At 40.0% G+C, this 21,011-nt stretch overlaps 2 protein-coding genes across 3 annotated transcripts; both read left to right on the forward strand.

Annotated features, from left to right (window-relative positions):
* Positions 1 to 220: 220 nt before the first annotated feature.
* acer3 (alkaline ceramidase 3) lies at positions 221 to 7,550 on the forward strand. Of its 2 annotated transcripts, XM_053645225.1 has the most exons (11): positions 224 to 568; positions 2,144 to 2,254; positions 2,942 to 2,994; positions 3,130 to 3,182; positions 3,587 to 3,668; positions 3,796 to 3,831; positions 4,310 to 4,368; positions 4,576 to 4,677; positions 4,764 to 4,868; positions 4,963 to 5,008; positions 5,964 to 7,550. In XM_053645225.1, the coding sequence occupies exons 1-11, from the start codon at positions 466 to 468 to the stop codon at positions 6,015 to 6,017; spliced, it is 804 nt and encodes a 267-aa protein (XP_053501200.1). In that variant the 5' UTR covers positions 224 to 465; the 3' UTR covers positions 6,018 to 7,550. The 2 variants fall into 2 exon arrangements, with proteins under 2 accessions (XP_053501201.1, XP_053501200.1); XM_053645226.1 differs by lacking the exon at positions 2,144 to 2,254 and having other exon boundaries at positions 221 to 568.
* A 9,455-nt stretch (positions 7,551 to 17,005) lies between these two features.
* LOC128620325 (collagenase 3) lies at positions 17,006 to 19,791 on the forward strand. The gene is made up of 10 exons (XM_053645222.1): positions 17,006 to 17,143; positions 17,240 to 17,481; positions 17,594 to 17,742; positions 18,143 to 18,271; positions 18,356 to 18,517; positions 18,609 to 18,744; positions 18,842 to 18,975; positions 19,068 to 19,221; positions 19,311 to 19,414; positions 19,499 to 19,791. Exons 1-10 carry the CDS (start codon positions 17,033 to 17,035, stop codon positions 19,591 to 19,593), a joined length of 1,416 nt encoding a protein of 471 aa, XP_053501197.1. The 5' UTR covers positions 17,006 to 17,032; the 3' UTR covers positions 19,594 to 19,791.
* The last annotated feature ends 1,220 nt before the right edge of the window (positions 19,792 to 21,011 follow it).

The following is a 21,011-nucleotide window of genomic DNA, read 5'->3' on the forward strand; positions in this document are numbered from 1 at the left end:
CTTAGATTTGTGATATTTATCAAAATAAGCTATTAAATCATATATAAATATTGCCATGTATTTCACTACAGAATGGGCCCATACACAAAATATGCCATTATTTAAAGCTCAATAGCATTTGAAGGGAATGACTTACAGTCACAAAACTATAAAACTGTAAAGTGTTCAGCTAGGTGTCAGGTACGAGGCACACCTTTTAGATTTTTGATCAAAACTTTATTCCAGTCGAATATCGAACGTCCAACATCAAACCAACTTTATTCCAGTCGAATATCGAACGTGCAACGTCAAACCAGCTTTATTCCAGTCCTCTAGTGTGCACTTTGCATTGTGTTTTGTATAATGTCCAGCTGCACTGTTATCTCGCCGGTTCGAAATTTACGGCTTTCTGATTGGCTACTCTCCCGAGTCCGTTAGGACCCGCCCCTCCCCTTTGCACGCGGAAGCCCCGCCCTCTTTCCCATCATGGCTCCTGCGGCGGACAGGCAGGGTTTCTGGGGTGCTCCGACTTCAACGTTGGACTGGTGCGAAGAGAACTATGTCGTCTCGTTTTATATCGCGGAATTCTGTAAGTACAACACGAACTACCCGCTGTCAGTGTTTGTTAGTTTTGTTGTTGTTGTTGTAGCCACGAATGCTGAATATGTTAGCTAGCTTGTAGCCGGAGAGAGGTAGGGCGTCCGCTCGCGCACTGACAGCAATGACAGCTCACCGATAGCATACAAGCTCAAACTGTAAACAAATGCTCAAACGGTAAACAAATACTCAAACTGTAAACAAATACTCAAGCCACGAAAGGTTCAATTTGATTTTAATAGCGTGACACGGTGTACAAACGACGAAGAATGTCTCGCTCAAGACGTTTCCATATTAAACGGTTAATATTAGCGGTTGAATCTCAAAACAAGTCTTATGTTAAACCTAGGGCACTAGATAGGGTACATAACCATTATTTCCTATTCTATGTAGCGTACTTGTATAGCGAGTTGGAGAGCTATTTGGGATCACTGTTCAGACCATGTGTAATAATAATAATTGAATATATACAATTAAATTGTTTAATTACTTTTGATAATTGATTAATTTTCATTAAAGTGCATTATAGTGTTTAAGAACTTTTTTTTTTTTCTGTTTGTACCTGTCCCTAAGTGTTATGGACACGAATAGGACAATATAATATCTAGGTGTAAAAAAAAAAACAAAAACTCTCATTTTAATTTTATAGCTCATCCGTGACGGAAATTCTGTTAACATATTTTGATGACTCATCCTGTACAAGTTTTGTGTTCGTCCAATAAAATGCTGTAATGAATATATATGCCCCGCCCCACGCCTGTGGGCGTGTCTTGCTCTAAGCTAGCAGGTCATTAGCAGCAACTCCTAGTTATTATACCACATTATTCCCGTTTCCAACATCACTGATTTGGAAGAAGAAGGAATTTGTGCATGTTGGTGGTTAGGAGACCGGAGCGTTATTGGAGGAGCGTTTTGATCACCTGCAATTGATCGCTAATGCAGTTGGCTCTCCGCCAACGCTGACGATCGGCCTCAGCTCAAACATGTACGGCTTAACTAACACACAGACACACGGCATCTCGTCGTCTACGATATCGTCCTTGATAAAGTGGACAGGTGTAGGTGAAGGCAGCGGTGAGAAACCCTCCACAGCCGAAAAAGGCTTTTTAGACCGTTTCCATTCGACCAGGGGTGAGGATGTGTATCTCGAACGCTATTGGTTGTTATGTAAATCGTTCACACACTCAAACACGCAATCTTACTGTTGAAAATAGAAATACATCAATGGATGGAATTGAATCACGACTCAAGCCATTTCATGATCTTCCATTAGCTTCTTAGGTAACAACGTAAATTCAGTGATTGAGGTTCTAGTCAATGTCAGTGGTGTAGAGTCAAACAGGGCACTTTTCTTGCTGGAATGTGCTCTGCTCGGTAAAATTGGCCGTGTAGAGCGGGACAGAGACAAAAGGCTAAAAAGCATTGGTACTCTGCATTGCTTTGTATGAGCTGGCTCTCGGTATGCTTTCATTTTCAAAAGGCACAGTAGCCAACAGTTGCATGCCGATACCGTGAAAGAACGACTGTAAATGTTAGAAAATGCTCTGCTTTTTTTCTCTCTTTTCAGGGAACACAGTCAGTAACCTGATAATGATCCTTCCTCCCATTTACGGGGCGTTACAAACGCTTAAGAACGGACTCGAGGTCCGCTACGTGTTGTCCTTTTTAGGACTTGCGGGTAAGCACGAACAAAACACTAAAGCTCTTAAGGAAGTTATAGAGTCTTTATAAACGCTTACACCACAGCGCTGTCGAATTCTCAAGATCTTTGTAACTTCTTGTAAAGTGTGAGGCTTATTAGCGACCGCCTGTTTAAGCGATCCCGGGAACTGACATTAAATGTAACTATAAACGGATAAAAACTAGAACACGTCGTTAAGTAGTAACCATGTCCAAATTGCTGTAAGCGGTTCAGTTCGTGCTGTTATCTGAACATAATCAACTTTGGTGTTCTGACAGCAACGTGACGCCTTGTCACGTATTATTTCCCTATAACATACGCTTCTTCTCGCTTTGTCTCTAACAACTTAAGCGAAAGCGAGTGGACTCCGTTCTCTGTGTTTCAGCACTGTCTGTCGACAAGCCCTCTCCGTATCACGTACGTCATACAGGCGTGCACGTGCAGAACAACGCAAGGAGGGTACACGCGCTCGGGCCTGGCAGCCAGAACAATGTAGTCGACGGGATTATCTTGGCGTATATTTATACGCTTTGTTTGTTTTGAACGGTTTCACCTAGCGTGTAATTTCTGCTCCGGAGTGTGCAGCTCCCCGAGGGCGTGTTTAAAGACGGTGCAGGAACGCAGGCGAATACGCACGAGTGTTAATGAATATAAAGTGAGAATGTTTTCTTTTCTGTTATCCAGCTGTTGGCGTTGGTTCTTGGTGCTTCCACATGACACTACAGTATGAAATGCAGGTGAGATGAGCTTTTTACCCAATCGATATCTAATTAGATTTATAATATATAATATGCTTTTAGCTCTACAGAGAGCCTTAGTGATTATAAAGTGAATCTTCACACGCGTCCCTTTATCACGTTTTATCTTTTCAGTTGCTAGACGAGCTGCCGATGATCTACAGCTGCTGTGTCTTTGTGTACTGCTTGTAAGTCAGTCTCGTGCTCGTGGATTGTAAAATGTATGTATGTATTTATTTATTTACATATAGCGTAGCAGTACTGCAGGTTAGTGTAATATAGAGTTGATCTGATTTGTAAAATCAACAAAGTTGTTTAAGTGTTATGCTGTCTTTAAAAAAAATATTTTTTTATATTTACGTTCTCATTTCTATAGCATTTTGTTTTTTATTCATACTGAGTAAGGAGTAATTGTTTAATCTCAAAATAATACAGTTTACAAAAGGGAATCTGTCTTCTGTAGTGTGTGTGTGTGTGGAAGAAAACAACTAAAAGGCCCAGCATAGGAAGACTTGGAAGTGTACTGCACGTTCAAGCATTATTAATAATAATATTAATCTAAATAATAATGCAAAAGTTTTGTATTTTGCAGATATGAATGCTTCAAGCAAGACAGCGCAGTTAACTATTTGCCAGTTGCACTCCTCCTCTTCTTCAGTATTATAGTCAGTGTGGTAAGGCCGCTCTTATCTTTTCGTTTTTTTTTATACAGTATACTTGTGTACGCGTGTAAGTATGTAAACCCTGTAAATAATTTATAGATTATAATCTCATCCCTTTTTCATGCTGTTTCACACGTAGGTGTATTTGCTGTGGAAGGAGCCCGTATTTCATCAGGTAAACATGCCGTTCATACGGAAAGCTAAAGCTAAACGGAAGTGTACTAGAGTTACCGTGGTGGTAGCATAACCGTAAAAAATCTCCCAGCATCCCTGAAAACGGACAGCTTCCGTCCTGTCACGTTTGCGTCAGTGTGGACGTGACGCTTTCATTCCTACTGCTCGATACACCGTGCTCTTAAAAAACGCTCGAGGGCAAAAGTGTTGCACCCAAACAAAAAATAAAAAGACTCGATGACGTTGCAGAGCCGGTTATGTCTGAGGGCATGTGGCCAACGCTTCCTCTGATAAAAAACAAAAAATGTCTGACACCCGAGCACGTAGGCGCTTAATCACTTTGAGAACTAGTGTTTTGTTTAGTTTTGGGTGCCTAGGAGGGCGTGAACAATCCAAACACACTCTCCTGGGTGCCACATAGACGATGATGTGTGTACAGTGAATACATTACCGGCTGACCTTTGTATTGTTTTCTCAAGGTCATGTATGCGGTGCTGGTGGCTTTCTTAGTGTTCCGGTCTGTTTTCATTGTCACATGGTGAGTATATGTATTGGGGATGATTCTTATTAACCATTATTAACCCCCTAAAAGCTGAGGAACCCTCAACAAGCCTGGTATTACATTCCCTTCTGAAACGATTGGAAGTCCAGTTCATTCATTTGGTGTCTGTTGCTCAGTGGACTGTATTATGTGAAAAATGTTTGAATTTCTGATTGAGACGTGACTTTCTTCCTCTTGCTCCAGGGTGTATCCGTGGCTGAGAGCGCTGTGCTACACGTCATTATCCGTCTTCCTGTTGGGATTTGTTTTATGGAACGTTGATAATATAGCCTGCGACTCTTTAAGGTAATCGAGTTATAGATTCTCGCAGCCGTATTTACGTCTCGGCGCGCTTTAAATAACGGACACCGCGTTTGCGTTCGTTCTTTCAGAGCCACGCGACAGAAGCTGCCTCCTGTAGTCGGAGCAGTGACACAGCTCCACGCGTGGTGGCACATTCTGACGGGACTCGGCTCCTACCTGCACATACTCCTCAGGTACTCCGCGGGTCTCGTTTCAGCCCAGTGAATCATGACGCCATTACCGATTGCTCGGACTGTTCTTAATTTTATTCTTCCTCTGACGATGCAGCCTCCAGATTCGGACAACCTACCTCAAGTACAGACCGAAAGTAAAGGTGAGTACTGCTTCGTCGCTTTGTTAACTAATGGAGGATTCGGGTATCGATACGGTGCGTGTGTTGAGGGACACCGTTCCTGGTGACTGTACCGCTCGCCTCCTGTGGATCCAGACTTCACTATCGGTGTGTTTGCAGACTGAATGCACGGTTTCTCTAACTAAAGAGAAAAGATGATTCAGGGTGTTCTTTATCGCGCGCCGGATCGGACTTTAGTCACACTGCCGTTTCTGTTGTACTTATGCACCCTTCTTTGCTTACTAGTTATGTCTGTATCTCTTGTTTAATGGCTTGATTATCTGATTATCTACACACCTACCTGTCTGTCTACTTAACTGTTTGCCTGCATGATCTTCTGTCTATCTGAAAATCTGTCTGTCTGCATTTAACTGTGTGTCTATATGTCTGTCTGTCTGCGTGACTGATTTTTTGACCAGCTGTCTGTCTCTGTGTCGGTCTATATCTTCATTTAAGTTATTGTCTCTATCTGTCTGTCTGTCTGTCTGTCTATTTAAGTGATAATTTTGACCTTTTGTCTGTCTCTTCATTCAACTGATTGTCTGTCTCTGTGTTAGTGTACTTAACAGATTTTGTCTGTCTGTCTTTACGTCGATCTACTTAAGCAGTTTTGTTGACCATTTGTCTGTCTCTTTGTTTAACTGTTTGTCTGTCTCTCGCGCCGTCTGTTTATTTAACTGATATGTTTGACCTTTTGTCTGTTTGTCTTCTCATTTAAGCGATAGGTTCTGTCTGTCTGTCTACTTATAGTTTTAAGTGTCTGTCTGTCTCTTTTTTTTAACTGTCTGTCTGCTGTTCTGCAGTTCTTTCTGTCTACCGATCGCCCGTCTAATACAGTGATCTATAATTTAACCGTTTGTGCCTGTCTGTTTTTCTGGTAATCTGTCTCTGTCCTCGGTAGAGCTTCAGCCCATCATCTTGTTCTTTTCCGTTGCAGTTTCTGTGCGGCGTTTGGCCCGTGCTATGCGTCGAGTCCCAGAAGACGAGTTGAAGGCGCGGTGACGGGGTGAACACGGCGGCGGATCACACGGCTCCGACGCCCAGTGAAGCCCAGCCGCTCGCCTCCAGCCCAGTCGGGGACGTGAGCAGCAGCCGGACGTACCCACGATCCCCTACTTCACTTTGCTGAGTATAGCTTGGAGAGACTTTCCCTGCTGCGGAAAAAAGGCTCCGGTTGTGTCAGACCTTTGTGGAAGGAGACTGCACACACTTTATTTTTGCACACCGCTGCCGTACGTTACCATTCGCTGCAACATACACTCTCTCTCTCTCTCTCTCTCTCTCTCATATGAGAGACTAACCCTACTTTCACACTAGCAAGCGACAAACCAGTGGCCGACTATTTTCTACATACCAATGCATATACAGACATCACGCATAAAATCCAGCTTGTAACGTTCCTAGTGCACTTAGCTCGCTTTGCTAATCTACTACAAAGCTTATCATGTAACATGTAACTCAAACTTCAAAACATTTCAAACAAAAGCGATGATTTATTTTGGCATCTTATTGTTTCTCGTCAGGACTAAAGAGGCTTGTTGCTTGCTAGCGTGAACCTAGAATCAGTGTGTAGCGGATAGAGACGTCGGTGTGTGACTTTATTATTTTTTTTTTAAATTTATTTATTTTTTCAAAAATATCTACCTAGGAATGATGTAAAAACCTGATCCTGATCGACATTGATTACGAACCATATCTAATCGTTATCCGCCTAATCACTAATATCTGTTTCGGATCAATTCAGCTGATATCACTGCATCATCGTCAATGTGTGTCGCTATTTTAAAAAAAAAAAAAAAAAGATTTGCTTGTTTTTTTTTTAAAAGGGTCAAAGTGAACGGGGCTTGAGATTGGGGATAGCTTGATGGTAATCATATGGAAAAGAAATCAGATTGAAATCTGGAAATCAACTGGAATTGATTGATGTATTTTTTTTTTTTTGGGGTTATTTATTATTTTAAAAAACGAAACAAAATTAGCCTGTTTCTTATGTGTACTGGATCCGCATCTTTGAAGGACGTGACTGAATGCATTAATTTCACATTGTGCTACTGTGCAGAAATACTGTAAACTACATTGGTAGTGTTTCATGTGTTTACTGAATGTAAGGGCTTTTGTTTTATTTCAATATTAAGGATGCATCGATACCGATATCAGTCAGAGATAAATTATGCGTAAAAAAATCAGCCCACGCGGTGGTTTAAAATGAGCGCGTTGGAAGATACTCACTTCATTTCTGCGAGCACGGAGACACGCCCCCTTTTCCCTCGCTCAAGGTGCGGTTTACAGCACTCGGTGATTTTGAATCACCACGCGTTCATGGAATGATTTAAAACGCCATCGCATCCTCAAACTTTAAACTCAAAAAAAAAAAAAACGAAATAAAAGGTATCGATGCATCCCTAATTTCAGCCTATGATGTTTTTTTGTTTCTAACCTGTGATGGCATTCATTTTTCTGTAGTTATTATTATTATTATTATGTTTAATTTATATACACGTATAAATGAAAGGTTTTTGTCCTCCTTCTGAGGCAAGGAAGTATTTTATGAAGGAACGGTCGCCAGTGAAGTGACGTGTAATTGCCGCGGGTAAAGCAGACGAATGACGTAATCTATCCGTTTCGTCATTCCGATAAACGCTAAGGAGTGATCGATACTAATTCGGAAAGTCGTTCAGGACGCCAGTCATTTGTCCGTCGTCAGTTCTCGACTCTATGCACAAACGTCATTTGTTATTTTTGACATTTTGGGAATCCCGCTTAATCTCACTTTCCTGAGTAGCACGGAGCTTCTGTACGGTGCCTGTTCATCTCCAACCAGGTTACCTCCTGCTGAAATCATGTTCAGTTACTTGAACGAGCAGTGTGAATCATGGAAATCGTACACACACGTTTTTGTACTCGTCCAGTGAATGTTGTTGTTACCATGCTGTGTTACATGTATTCATCTCTGCATCACTATGTCACTATATGAAGCTGCAGTCTAACATGTATTCCAACTGAAATGCTGCTTTGGTTAGAGTGGACCTGCTGATATTATGGGTGCCTTAGATGTAGTCCTAGTGGAACTGTATATTACCATTAGGACTCGATATTACCACATATTACCTTGCTTTGATGTCTCGGATGTCGGACGTTAGTTTCCGAACGTGTTATGCTCCACCTCCTCCTGGTGGTGAATTACCGCCAGTACTGTTCCTGTGCCATCATGTGACAGCATGGCTCGACCACCTCGTTTCCTTCTGTGAAATCTCTGAACGTATCACGTTGAAACCACTGCACAAGTTCCTCTCGGGAAGCAGTACGCGTTCCCTTCAACTGCCGAACGTTGAGTCATTTCAGAACGATGTAATTAAAGTGGGTGTAGTTGGACTATTTGCGATTCATTTGTTTTCAATGTCATGTTTTACAATTCTCTTCACAACGGCCTGATGTTCATTTAGGGTATAAAGAAATATACGCATTAAGTACGGAGTGCTTTAGAGGGTTTAAAGACGATGGTTGTTTTGCAGTCCTTTCATTTCCCAACCTTCTAGACACAAGCACAAACACATCAAAGTAAAACCCATGTGCAAAAGCAATATATTTCGAGATAGACTGACCCGTAGGAACACCTGTACCCCTGCTCGTTAATGCAGTTATCCAATCAGCCAAAAATGTGGTCATTCAGAGAGCTTCACTGAATGCTCACAAACATCCATCCATTCATCCGTTTTCCATACCGCTTATTCGTACCTGTACAGGGTCACGAGGGAGCCTTGAGCCTATCCCAGGGAACTCGGCACCCTGGACGGCGTGGCAACCCATCGCACAATCGTAGACACATTCGCACACACTACGGACAATCTGGAAATGCTAATCAGCCTACAGCACATGTCTTTGGACTGGGGGAGGAAACCTCTGAAGCACAGGGAGAACGTGTAATCTATGTACACACAGGGTGGAGGCGGATTCGAGCCCCTGACCCCGGAGGTACGATGCAAGCGTGCTAATCAAACGGGATGATTTGAGTATCGGCAGATTTGCTGATTGTTCTGTGCCCGGTTGCAACAAACCCTAAATTATAAGGTTAAGGATATCCTTAATGAGACATGGTTTGCAAGAACAACCCTAAGGGTCCACTTAAGTTACTTTAAGGCCGTCGTTAAGTATTTCCGCTTGATTTCTTAAGTGTTCCTTTGAGTTCTGTTTCGCATTGCTTCGCGTTACGAAGTCCTTAGTAACCATTTCACCCTAAAACACTTGCCGTGCCTTGACAGAAACTATCGCAAAATGCTTAGTGTAAACACTTTGGTAAGGGTGACAGTTAAGACGTTTGTTGCAACGCTCTTAAAGAAATCTCTTGCCGCAGGGATTTGTTTCCCCTTAGGGGCACCTTTAAGTCACATCACTTAAGGGTTTTTATGCAACCGGGCCCACAGAGCATTCCCTACACAGGCGGCTGTGGCTCAGTTGGTAGAGCGGGTTGTCCACTCATCGTAGGGTTGGTGGTTTGATTCCCAGCCCACGTGACTCCACATACCGAAGGCAAGACACTGAACCCCAAGTTGCTCTCGATGGTAAGTTAGCGCCTTGCATGGTAGCTCTGCTACCATTGGTGTGTGAGTGTGTAAAAGCACTATATAAGTGCGCCATTTACTCTACACTTTACACAGAACGTCGCGTACATTGAGCTGCAGTTACACATCTGAACACCAGGGTGCGGTGTAATTGTGTAATTGTAACAGTGTACACATCTTTTCACAGGGAGTTCATTCAGGAACCGGGTCTACACTACCACCTACACTGCTGACAAATATGAGTCACTTCTCTAAAGATTAATAAGTCACAGTAACACAGTTTACCTTCCTACATCATCAGGGTGTGAGCTGCAGCTTCAGTCCACATAAAATCAAGAGATTTTTTTTTTATTAAACAAGGAAATCATTTCAGCTCAGATGAGTCCAAAATTCCCACATGAACCCAGCATGTGGATTTTAAAACGACACAGTATTTTGTTTGGTACATGCTGTATTTATTATCATTATAACTAGCCTGAACTATTTTTCCCAACATAAAATCTCATAAAGTTGCTCAGTTCCTGAACTCAACGTACACAACATCAACTGCAGATGTTTTAAAAAAAAAAAAAATAAAATTTTTTTTACATCATATCCACATAGTGATGCACTGGAATAAATTTTTTCTTTTTTTTTAATTTCAGTTAAATTCTGAATTCTGATTGGTCAGAAGGTGTTGATTCATTTTCTGTAACAGAAGCTCTGACAGTAGTGCAGGTTTATATTAATGCGCTGGTTCTAATACGCTATTGTTTCTATAGTAACAACTCGCTCACGGAGACGAGTACAGCTCCACGTAAATGGATTAGAAATCGTTGATATGGTGACGTTTTCTCTAAACACCTTTTACTTAACATTTTCTAAGGAGTCTCCAGTGTCAGCGCTTTGTAACAGTCGGACGTAAAGCTGTAAATTCTTCCGCCATGGAAACGTTTTCAGGAGGCTTTCCGGTGTCTTGTTAAGATGACAAACTGCATTTTATTTGGTCTTATTAATTTCAAGAACCAGAAAAAATAGGAGGCTGGTGAAGGAGTGGCTGTTTATATTTGCTATGATGTAAGTGATAACAGTAACTAGGTTGCTTTGTGGACGTTACATAACACAGATAAAACGCTATAATCAGGTATAGCACTGGGAATGGCACTGCAGACGTGTGTAGTCACCTGAGTCAGTCCTCTGGATGACCAGTTTCGGGAAAATCTCTTGACACCCACGCTTTCTGACTGCACACACTCCTAAGGTAAATCAACACCAGGCCTGTAGCGACACGTCTGAGCTTGGATCCTCTTTTAGCCTTCAGTGGATTGTTAAAAGATAAGATGCTGAGATGTTTTTCCATTCGAGTCAAGCTGTACGTGAAAATAATAAATAAATATATGTACGCTCACTGGCCAGTTTAATAGGTATACCTGCGCACGTGCTCATTCGTGCAATTGTCTTGTAGGAGCCACGCAGATACGGGTTCAGTTCGTATTCACATCAAACACCAGAAAGAGGACAAAAATGCCATCGCGGTGATCGTGACTTTGATCGTGGTATGGTTGTTGGTGCCAGACGAGTTGGTCTGAGTATTTCAGAGAAATAGGCGCACGATCTCTAGAGTCTCAAGTTTACACAGAATGGTCTGAAAACCAAACAAACAAACAAACAAAAAACATCCAGTGAGCAGAAACGTCTTGATGATGAGAGGAAAAGACTGTCAGACTGGTTCGAGCTCACAGGAAGGCTACGGTAATTCAAATTAAGCACGCTTTACAACCGTGGTGAGCTGAAATGCATATCGATACATTAAAACTTGAGGTGGATGGGCTACAAGAGCAGACGATCACATCAGGTTCCACTCCTGTCAGCCAAGATCAGGAATCCGAGGCTATAGTCGGCAGAAACTCGTAGCAACTGGACATTTGATAATTGGAAAAAGACCAGGTGACCTTTTTCCCATTCTTTCCCGGTACAGTTTTGGCGCACCTATGTGGTGGAGTATTTTCTGACATCATAAGGTGAAATCAGATTTAGTTGTTATCGTATTAAAAAGAGTTTCAAGCGTGTAAGGTGAATGAAAATATAAATCAGTCTAAATATTAGCATATACTGCCTGACATCTGGAGTTCCCAGGACCATCATCATAACCAGGATAAAGTGGTTCATACACAGTATTTATGTTTTGTTTTTCTCACAGTCATTGCACATGACCTACCAGGAAGAACGTAACAAATAGGAATGAGTATTATACATTTTGCAACCAACGTTTTTTTTTTTTTTTTAACGCGGTTCCTGATAATATACCTTACAAAAACTGTCCAGAGATGTCTTTCTCCTTTAAAAGACTCGTCTGCTTTGACGTAGATGCTAATTCAAGAGTATGCGTTTTTACAGTGATGCACACACACGGGCGTTGCATGCTGCTGGGAGATTTCTCAACGCCTGAAAGCTCGGTTCCCTTTTTCGAAAGCAGCTGTTGGGGAAAAAAAATAAAAATCTCACCCCAAATTAATGTCATTCTCCCAAAACACTTCCCACGGTGCTTTGATTCTATGCACAAAGTTTAGTGATAAACTCTTACATGCAATTCTAAAAATGTTAGAGGTGTTCCCGTTATGTGTTCTTCCTCGAAAACCTTAAAGCTAAAATAAATGCATACGTCTTCAAACAATAAATAGCTCATTCAATTTCTACGCAAATAAAATTCAGCAGCACACAAAACGTCTTGTGGCATTTCAACGTGAATATTGCATTTAGCAGAGAGACGGTGGTTCTCACAATAGATAAGAATATGTGTGTATGTATAGTATGTGTGTATAGTTGTATAGTTTTGAGAAATGTGTTCGAACGTTCAAGCCTCTCATACACACATATGGATTTTACTGAGACGCTACTACAATTTAATGTATCATTTAGAACTGAACATAACATTTCTGTTGATATATATATATATATGTATATATATAAATATATGTATGTAAATGTATCTTTCTCAATCCCAAATGAAATTAAAAAAAATATTTTTGTCCCAGACTCCAATTAATACTTTACCTAAAACAAAAAACTTCAAATAAATTTTTACTGCACCATCCGTAAGAATATTGCTATATTTTGTTCAATAATTATATTTTGTATAATTTTAATCATCAGTATTAAATATTTCATACTTGAATGTTAAAAGTTTTTTGGTTTATAGTTCTTTCACATGATAGAAGAGCATTCACATGATTGAATTTTTTAATGTTTTTTTTTTATAAAAAAAAAAAAAACGAATTTATTGAGGAAAAAAACATAAATGGCTTTGTATTTGATTTGTGCCTTTTGTTTTACTGATTGATTGACGATTCATTAAACTAACAGATCGACTGAAACCACATTCCCTGATAAACCGTCGTGACGTTCGGTTTACGCTTCACACGCTCGGACGTGCTCAGGAAGATAAATCAAGAGATAGTGCTGAGCAAAGATGAACAGGGAACTGCTGCAATGCTTTCTTGCATACTTCTTTAGAGCGGCTGTTAAACGTAGATTTAGAGACATATTGTTTTTTTTGTTTTTTTTTCGGAGATTTGTTGATTTAGTTGTTGCCAAAATTGGAGGATTTTTATGTTCGAAAAGCATAAGCAAATTCTCCACGAAAGGATAATACTACGTGACACAATCTGCTGTTGAGACAGGGCGTTATTACTGTTATTACTGGCGTTATAAAATATGTCCTTGGGATTTACCTTGCAGCTGGAAATACAGCTGTGTTGTTATGGGAAATGAATCGATGCTTTCTGACCAAATTTCGATTCGAGCGTATTATTCAACGTGCATTGACGTTATCATATAAGTATTGTATTAAGTATGGAAGGGGTAGACCAAGCACGTAGCCAAATTCATTTGGCTTCATTTACTCTCACGTTCATCACCATTTTGTTCCCCTTAATCATCTTAATGCATGAATATTTTGCATTATTAGTACCGAATAATGTATATATATATTTTTTTAAATGATAAAAACAAACTCTTTCACCATCAGTAGCTAATGCTCAAGAAAGAGATTTGAATCTTCTGTGGAAATTTTATGCAATAACAGCCTATGCAAGACGAAATACGTTATGAAGGAACACTAGAAATATTTGAGAAGTTCATAAAGGAGAAGCGCTGTAATATTCATGAACGGAACTTCAGATTTCTCACGCTTGGGCTTTCGGTGCAATGACATTGCCTTACATGGTCAGAAGTGGGCTGTGTATGAGCAGAAGGAATGGAGTTCATAGAGTAAATCATTGTTTAGAGCCGTTAGGGAGGGAAAAAACAATGAAAAGGAAGAGAGTTAAGTGTTCCAGGATGTAGCAAACGTATAGTACATGCAAAATAAAACTCGTTCTAAAGACATAATGCATTGATAAGAAATACTAGCATCACACCATCGCATTGTTGATTAGTTTGCTATAATAGCATGTCCTGAAGTGTTTTATTCCTTACTTGTTATTGTTGCTCTTAAAATACTGTAGAGAGAACCGGAAAGGCTGGGAAAATAAAAAATCTGCTGTTGCGCTAAAAAGGTTCTTGAGTAACCGGATGTTTCAGGTGCAAGTTCTTCATCAGCTGTGTGTGGTTTACATCATGAAGGACTGCTTTAAATCTCCTTGTTTTCACAAAACGTCTGATTTCCCAATTTTGCTATTATTATTATTATTATTCTAGCATCGGCACCCTGTCCAGAGTGTACCCCACCTTGTACCCGATGCTCCCTGGGATAGGCTCCAGGTTTCCCCGTGACCCTGAGAAGGATAAAGCGGTATAGAAGATGGATGGATGGATGGATGGATGGATGGATGGATTATTTCTAGCACATACTCCAAACATTGTGTTTCGGTTTCAGTTGATCCATTCTGTTTACTCAGCTTTTATCTGGATATATTCCTGCACTCGTTCACGTAATCATAAACCTACTAAGCCTACTCCATATCCTATTATCATGAGGTTTCAGTGATGCATCTTGAAGACGCTTTGCTTTGGGAATGCTTTTATAGTTTTATGCGTGGTTCAAATGTGTGGTATCATGTGTGGTTCACACTTATAATTGAAGAGTACAATTTCTGATCCGTTAGACTCATGATCATTCGAAGAAACCAGTGTGGGATACAACCTATCAATAATTATCAAATCACATAGTAACTGTTGACACACATATTAATGTGTAAATAAAAGGAAGTCACCAAAACTTGCATAAGCAGACAATGCAAGAATGGTTTGTGGTTTTGTGTCGCCATATGGAAGTTCCAAGTATTCACAAAGCTATGTTTATATACAATGACTTGCAAATGCTGTAAGGGATTTGCTCAGATGCTGTCTGTTTGCCAGATGGTTTATACACCTTCATATTAAACGCATTTGGCTTTACTACAACTTGCGCATTACATTTGCACATGTTTTGTTCGCTTTGTGCGTCTAGAAATTGTAGTTTGGAGCTTTGTTTTAGATAACAGGCAGCCTGTTGTAGTGGCAAGTAGAAGAAGTCAATTTGAACAGAATTAGTTTAGTTAGTGTATTAGTGTATTAGTGTATGTACTGCAAATTGATCTCTTCGCAATTAGACCTATACTATAGACACAGTACGTTCTACCGGTATTAAACGATTCTGCTTGGTTTTCGGTTTGAAATGACTCAACTTGGTTCATTGATGAACGGGTATCCGACAATTCTGAGGAATTCTTTGTAAATGTCCAACTCTGCATGCCATTAACTTTGAGCACGGTTTCACGACTGAGAATTCCTATAACATTTAGTTAAGGTTATGGAAACTAAGCATAGGGTGAAGATCAGAGTCAGCATGGGTCACGTTTCTAGATTTTTGTAAAAGTAATATCCAACAGATTTCGCCCTGTCTTGGAAATGTTTGGAAAATTTTTTTCCAATTGCAGTTGGAAAAAAAAAAAAAATGCACATTTTTAAATTAAAGTATCTTGATCAAGGCACATACTACTAAACCCCTGGACAAGCTAAATTTGGCATGATTTTCAAAATAATAATCACATACAGATCAAGTTAATCCAATTCGTTTGGAGTTTATTTTTTGCCTCACGTTGTCAAGAACAGGCGTAAAGCAGGTGTTTAAATAAAGGTATTTTAAGAGAGGATATTGAATGAGATGTAACTACACTTCACTACACTGAGTCCCCCCCCCCACCCCTTTTTTCCTGAAGGCTATAATTTTCACAAGTTTCATAATGCTTTTCACAAGTTCAGACATGCCTTAGGTCTCTCATATTCATCTGCTCCTGGAGCATATATTTGAGACAGTGATATTTTAGGACGGTAATATTTGGAACAGTAGTACTGGATTCAGTAATATTCGGAACAGTGGTATTTGATAGCGTGATACTTGGGCCAGTAGAATTTGGGACAGTGGTACAGTATTTGGTAGAGTGGTATGTCAGGCAGTAGTATTTGGAACAGTTGTATTTAATAGAGTGGTACTGTACCTCAGACAGCGGTATTTGACACAGATGTATTTGGGATGGTGGCATTTAGGCAGTGCTATCTGGGACAGTAGTATGTAACAGTAATATTTTGGGGCAGTGGTATTTGATACAGTGGTACACTGGACAGTTGTATTTAGGATGGTGGTATTTAAGACAGTGGAATTAGGTACAGTGGTATTTAGTACAGTGATATTTAAGATAGTGGTATTTGGTACAGTGGTAATTCATAAAGGAATACTTGGGACAGGGATAGTTTATACAATGATATGCGTGGTAGCTGTATATGAGACAGTGGTACCTGATATAGCGGTATGTGGGACAGGGGTAGTTGAAATAGTGGTATTGTTTAATATCCTGTCCTTCTAGACGTGATGTTAATCATCGCGTGTTGAGTAATCGTATATTGGTCAGTTTTTCTTCCAGACATGCCAGAATAATAGACATGGCCATGATTACATCATCAACTAAAACACACACACAGGATGTACACACACACACACACGTCATTAATATGATTCATAACTAGAATCCTACACACAACACCAAAAACAACCTAATGTACCGTGTGATTTCCGCGTCATCGGAACACGATCAATTGCAGGACAGTTTGTTTAAATAGACTGGAAGGAAAAGATAAAAAATATGATGTTTATATTAACGTTTCATTAAATGAGTCATCTACGTTGATCATTGACATAAGATAAGAGAAATAAATCTCTTTGGTTAATGTCTCTTGTGACACCATTATAATGTAAAACTTTTCAAACATTTCCAGGCATAAAACATTCATGATTAGATCAAATTCTGTGGTCCAAGTATTTTCAGCTCTAGATAATGTAAATTCACCACATGGAGTCATCCGTAATTTCCTTCCTTATCTTATGTCACCAGTCCATGACTCAAGATGTTGCTCAATACTTCATCCTTTATCCTATATAAAAGCAGGTAGTGAAGCCCAAACTACACAAGTTTCTTGAAGGAGAAGCAAGATGAAGACTTACTACCAGTTCCTTACTACCAGCATCCTCATCGGCCTGGTGTTCAGGGCTCACTCAGGTCCTGTCGCACCATCTGAGACGGATGATCATGAGTTTGCAAAGGTAAGGACGGCGTTGCATTGTGCAGCATAAAATTACACAGGATCTTACCCTAAACGTATCCAGGTTCCTAACTCTAGATTGTTTCTGTTTAACCAGAATTACTTGAAAAAACTGTACAACATGGAGGAGGACAACACGCCGTCCTCTGGGCGCAAGGTCAATGAGATGAGCTTGAAGCTGGTTGAGATGCAGGAGTTTTTCGGGTTAAAGGTGACAGGAACTCTGGACGCTGAAACGATGGAGATGATGAAGAAGCCTCGCTGTGGAGTTCCAGATGTAGCGGCATTAAAAGCCAGAGCTTTAACTTACAAATGGACTACAAACAGCTTGACCTACAGGTACCAGAGCAGTGTATCGCATTAAGTGAACCCTTTCTAATTTCACGAAACAAACAGTCGAATAGATTTTAAATTTAGAACAAAATTAACACTTGTTATTTTTATTCGTCAGGATTGAGAATTACACTCCCGACATTTCTGTGGCTGAAGTGGACGACTCTATCCAGAGAGCGCTGCAAGTCTGGGCTCGTGTCACTCCTCTGAAGTTCACACGCATCTACAGCGGTATAGCCGACATCATGATCTCTTTTGTTGTCAGAGGTGAGTTTCTCACTTTATTGAGATCATTGGTACCATTTCCTAATTAACACAGAACCCTGTACCGAAACGTCTTTCCTGCAGAATATTGAAAAGGTTCTTGTTGACCATGTAGATTAGAGATGGTCAACACATAGAGAACCCGTGTGACAGGCAGTTGACTTCTTCAGGTTTAGCCATGAGCTAATGATCATCATGAATCCCTGCCTCTAGTCACACCGGTTGTAACATGATAGACAAAACATAACCGCTTCAAATCGTCAAGTTTATAGCCATAAACTCATCACTAATGAATATGCATGTAAAGGTACCTGTTAGGACCTTTATTAAGAATTTTATGTAGCTGGATAAAATCGAAAGTTTTAGCATTATAAACACATAAATTGTGAATTTCCATTTCCAGATCATGGTGATGGCTCTCCATTTGATGGACCTAATGGTTTCTTGGCTCATGCATTTTTCCCCGGTGTTGGCATCGGTGGAGACGCTCATTTCGATGACGATGAGACGTTCAGCTTCAGATCCACTAGGGGTGATTATGCTCACATTTCATTAAAAGAACATACACGATACAATATGAAATCGGCAAAATAAACAACGTCATATTCTTCCACAGGATACAACTTGTTCTTGGTGGCTGCTCATGAATTCGGACACTCTTTAGGCCTTGAGCATTCCAACGTACCTGGTGCTCTGATGTACCCAACGTACAGCTACACCAATCCTGACACGTTCGTTCTGCCCAGAGATGATGTTAATAGAATTCGGGCTCTGTATGGTACGTTCCCGGAATACTTTATTGACAAGTGTAGAAAAGCTTTCTGTAAATTCGCCAGCTTGTAATTTACAAAGTGAAATGACTTCAACAGGCTCAAACACGGACAAACCCATTAACCCCGATAAGCCCGAGCCCACACCTCCAGTCAACCCTAATGCCTGTGACCCCAATCTGGCCCTGGATGCTGTTACAACTCTGCGTGGAGAGAAGCTCTTCTTCAAGAACAGGTACACATGGACCCTAAAGTAACATTAATCTCATTAACCTTTTCTCGAATCCATTTCCTAGAGCTCTGATCATCTAATACTGATATCTGTTGTTTAGGTTTTTCTGGCGCAGCCACCCACAGCTCACCGAAACCGATCAATATCTGATCAAGTTCTTTTGGCCAGAGCTTCCCGATAATATTGATGCTGCTTTTGAGAATCCATCAGATGATTTGGTGTACATCATTAAAGGTAAAACATAGCTTTACGTCGCAAACAATACCTATTATCTACTAGTGGTATTATATATTAAATTGGTGTTAACTTGTGCTTATGATCCTTAGGTCAGAAGGTCTGGGCTCTCAGCGGTTACGACATCGTGCAACGCATGAGTCTCAGTAGCTTCGGGTTGCCAGATACAGTGAAGAAGATTGACGCTGCCGTTTATGACGTGAATACTGAAAAGGCATTGTTTTTCCTTGGCAGGTCTTACTACAGGTAATTCTTATTGCGTAGCTATATTAAAGTCATTAAATACATACTCTTTCTTTTTCAAGGTGTAAAGTAACTTGTACCATTTTTTTAAGCTATGACGTGAACGGGAAGGTGATGGACCGGGGTTTCCCGAAACGAGTGGAACAAAGCTTCCCAGGAATGACAAGAAGAGTGACTGCAGCTTTGCAGGAAAATGGTCAGTATTTAAAATAGATTTCAAAATTCCTGAGTAATACGAGTCTTCAATTTTGACTAAAGTGACACACTGTATGTTTTGCAGGTAATACCTATCTCTTCAGTGGTCCAAATGTTTTCCAGTACAACAGTGGAAGGCTGGTGAATGTGCTGAAAAACAACTTCTTCTTGCGGTGCTAGTTTTTCATATTTCCCTGCCTCATGGACCTCGTGGAGATTTATTTAATAATTTACAAAGCATTATAACTGAGTAGTATTAATGTTTTTAGTAACTTCTTTCTCATGTTTTATTGCGCTTGTAATTGTTTGGATTTTTGTGAGTTACTGTCATTTTTTGAAGTTGTGTTTTTGAAATAAAATCTTTTTCTAGCAATTTCAGCCGATTGTGATGCTGCTTCATTAGACACATGCTATATCTAAATGTGTTTGTTAAAAATGTCTATGCAATTGGAAATTAAAGACACTAAGTGAGACATGGTGAAATCCGCCAACAACGAAAGAACAATGAACTTTTTTTTTTTTTTTTACACTGTTACAAATGTAGAAATATAAGCAGTAGCGGTTCAAAAACTTCCGGCGAGATAGTTAGCAAATAGAGCTCGTAAGCTCGTAAAGGGCAAAACAAAGCCTACATAATAAGTCATAGTGTACTGTTACTGTAATTTGTGGTCATATGGATGCTGGATGCAAGCAGCAGGATATTTATCATGGGCAAGCCACAAATCATTGTCATAGTCCATAGAGTTGGTCAAGGAACATGGAGACAATCCGTAATCATAAATGAGGGATACAGGTGAGGATCAAAACCAGGAAATACTACACACAGAACTGGAACTAAAAAGAAGACTTGGACACAGATAGGCACATTAAGGCCTGGCAGCAAAACAAAGACACAACGGGGTATAAATGAACAAACTAATTAACAGGCACACACATTAGGGAACAGACCAACGACAGGTCAGAGGCTAAGACAGGACCAGAATTAAAACAAAGACAAATGGTACAGTAAAGAAGTTTTGAACCCCACCCATCGTCTGAGAGGAGGAATTTGTGCCAGTTACATTAAACTGATAAAAAAAAAAATGCATTACAAAAAATGGATTTATTGAAGAAAAAAAAAAAAACAAAAAACCAAACCTAACAAGAAAATGGACTAAGGTTAACCCAACCTTGTGAGACAGAGCATCGAATAAATGACAGGAAAAGTTACTGCGGCTTTCACGGACAGAAGTATTTAATAAATACAAAGAAACCCATGAAAAATCTAATTCGCCAACATGGATTAAAATGGCCTGGTTATTTGAAAAATTCTTCCAGTTAGATTTGTTAATCTTTTCGAAGCTATTTAATTTAAAATGAAACAATCCATGGTTATCTAAACCTTCTACGAGATTTTGCTTTACTAGACCGTTGTCTAGATGTACAGTATATGGACAAAAGTTTGTGGACACATGACCATCACACCCATATGTAGTTCGTCCCCGATCTGTTGCCACAAAGATAGAAGCACACAAGTGTATGGAATATCTTTGTATGCAGTAGCCTTACAATTTCCCTTTACTGGATTTAAGAAGCCCAAACCAGTTCCAGCATGACAG

This window comes from Ictalurus furcatus, chromosome 16 (assembly GCF_023375685.1).
Source record: "Ictalurus furcatus strain D&B chromosome 16, Billie_1.0, whole genome shotgun sequence".
In the NCBI taxonomy this organism is placed as follows: Eukaryota; Metazoa; Chordata; class Actinopteri; order Siluriformes; family Ictaluridae; genus Ictalurus; species Ictalurus furcatus.

Coding starts and splice junctions, on each gene's coding strand:
- acer3 (XM_053645225.1), top strand. CDS start 466: ATGGCTCCTGCGGCGGACAGGCAGGGTTTCTGGGGTGCTCCGACTTCA. Junction 2,995..3,129: donor CACTACAGTATGAAATGCAG/GTGAGATGAGCT, acceptor TTATCTTTTCAG/TTGCTAGACGAGCTGCCGAT. Junction 4,869..4,962: donor TACCTGCACATACTCCTCAG/GTACTCCGCGGG, acceptor CTGACGATGCAG/CCTCCAGATTCGGACAACCT.
- LOC128620325 (XM_053645222.1), top strand. CDS start 17,033: ATGAAGACTTACTACCAGTTCCTTACTACCAGCATCCTCATCGGCCTG. Junction 17,144..17,239: donor ATGATCATGAGTTTGCAAAG/GTAAGGACGGCG, acceptor CTGTTTAACCAG/AATTACTTGAAAAAACTGTA. Junction 17,743..18,142: donor GATCTCTTTTGTTGTCAGAG/GTGAGTTTCTCA, acceptor TTCCATTTCCAG/ATCATGGTGATGGCTCTCCA.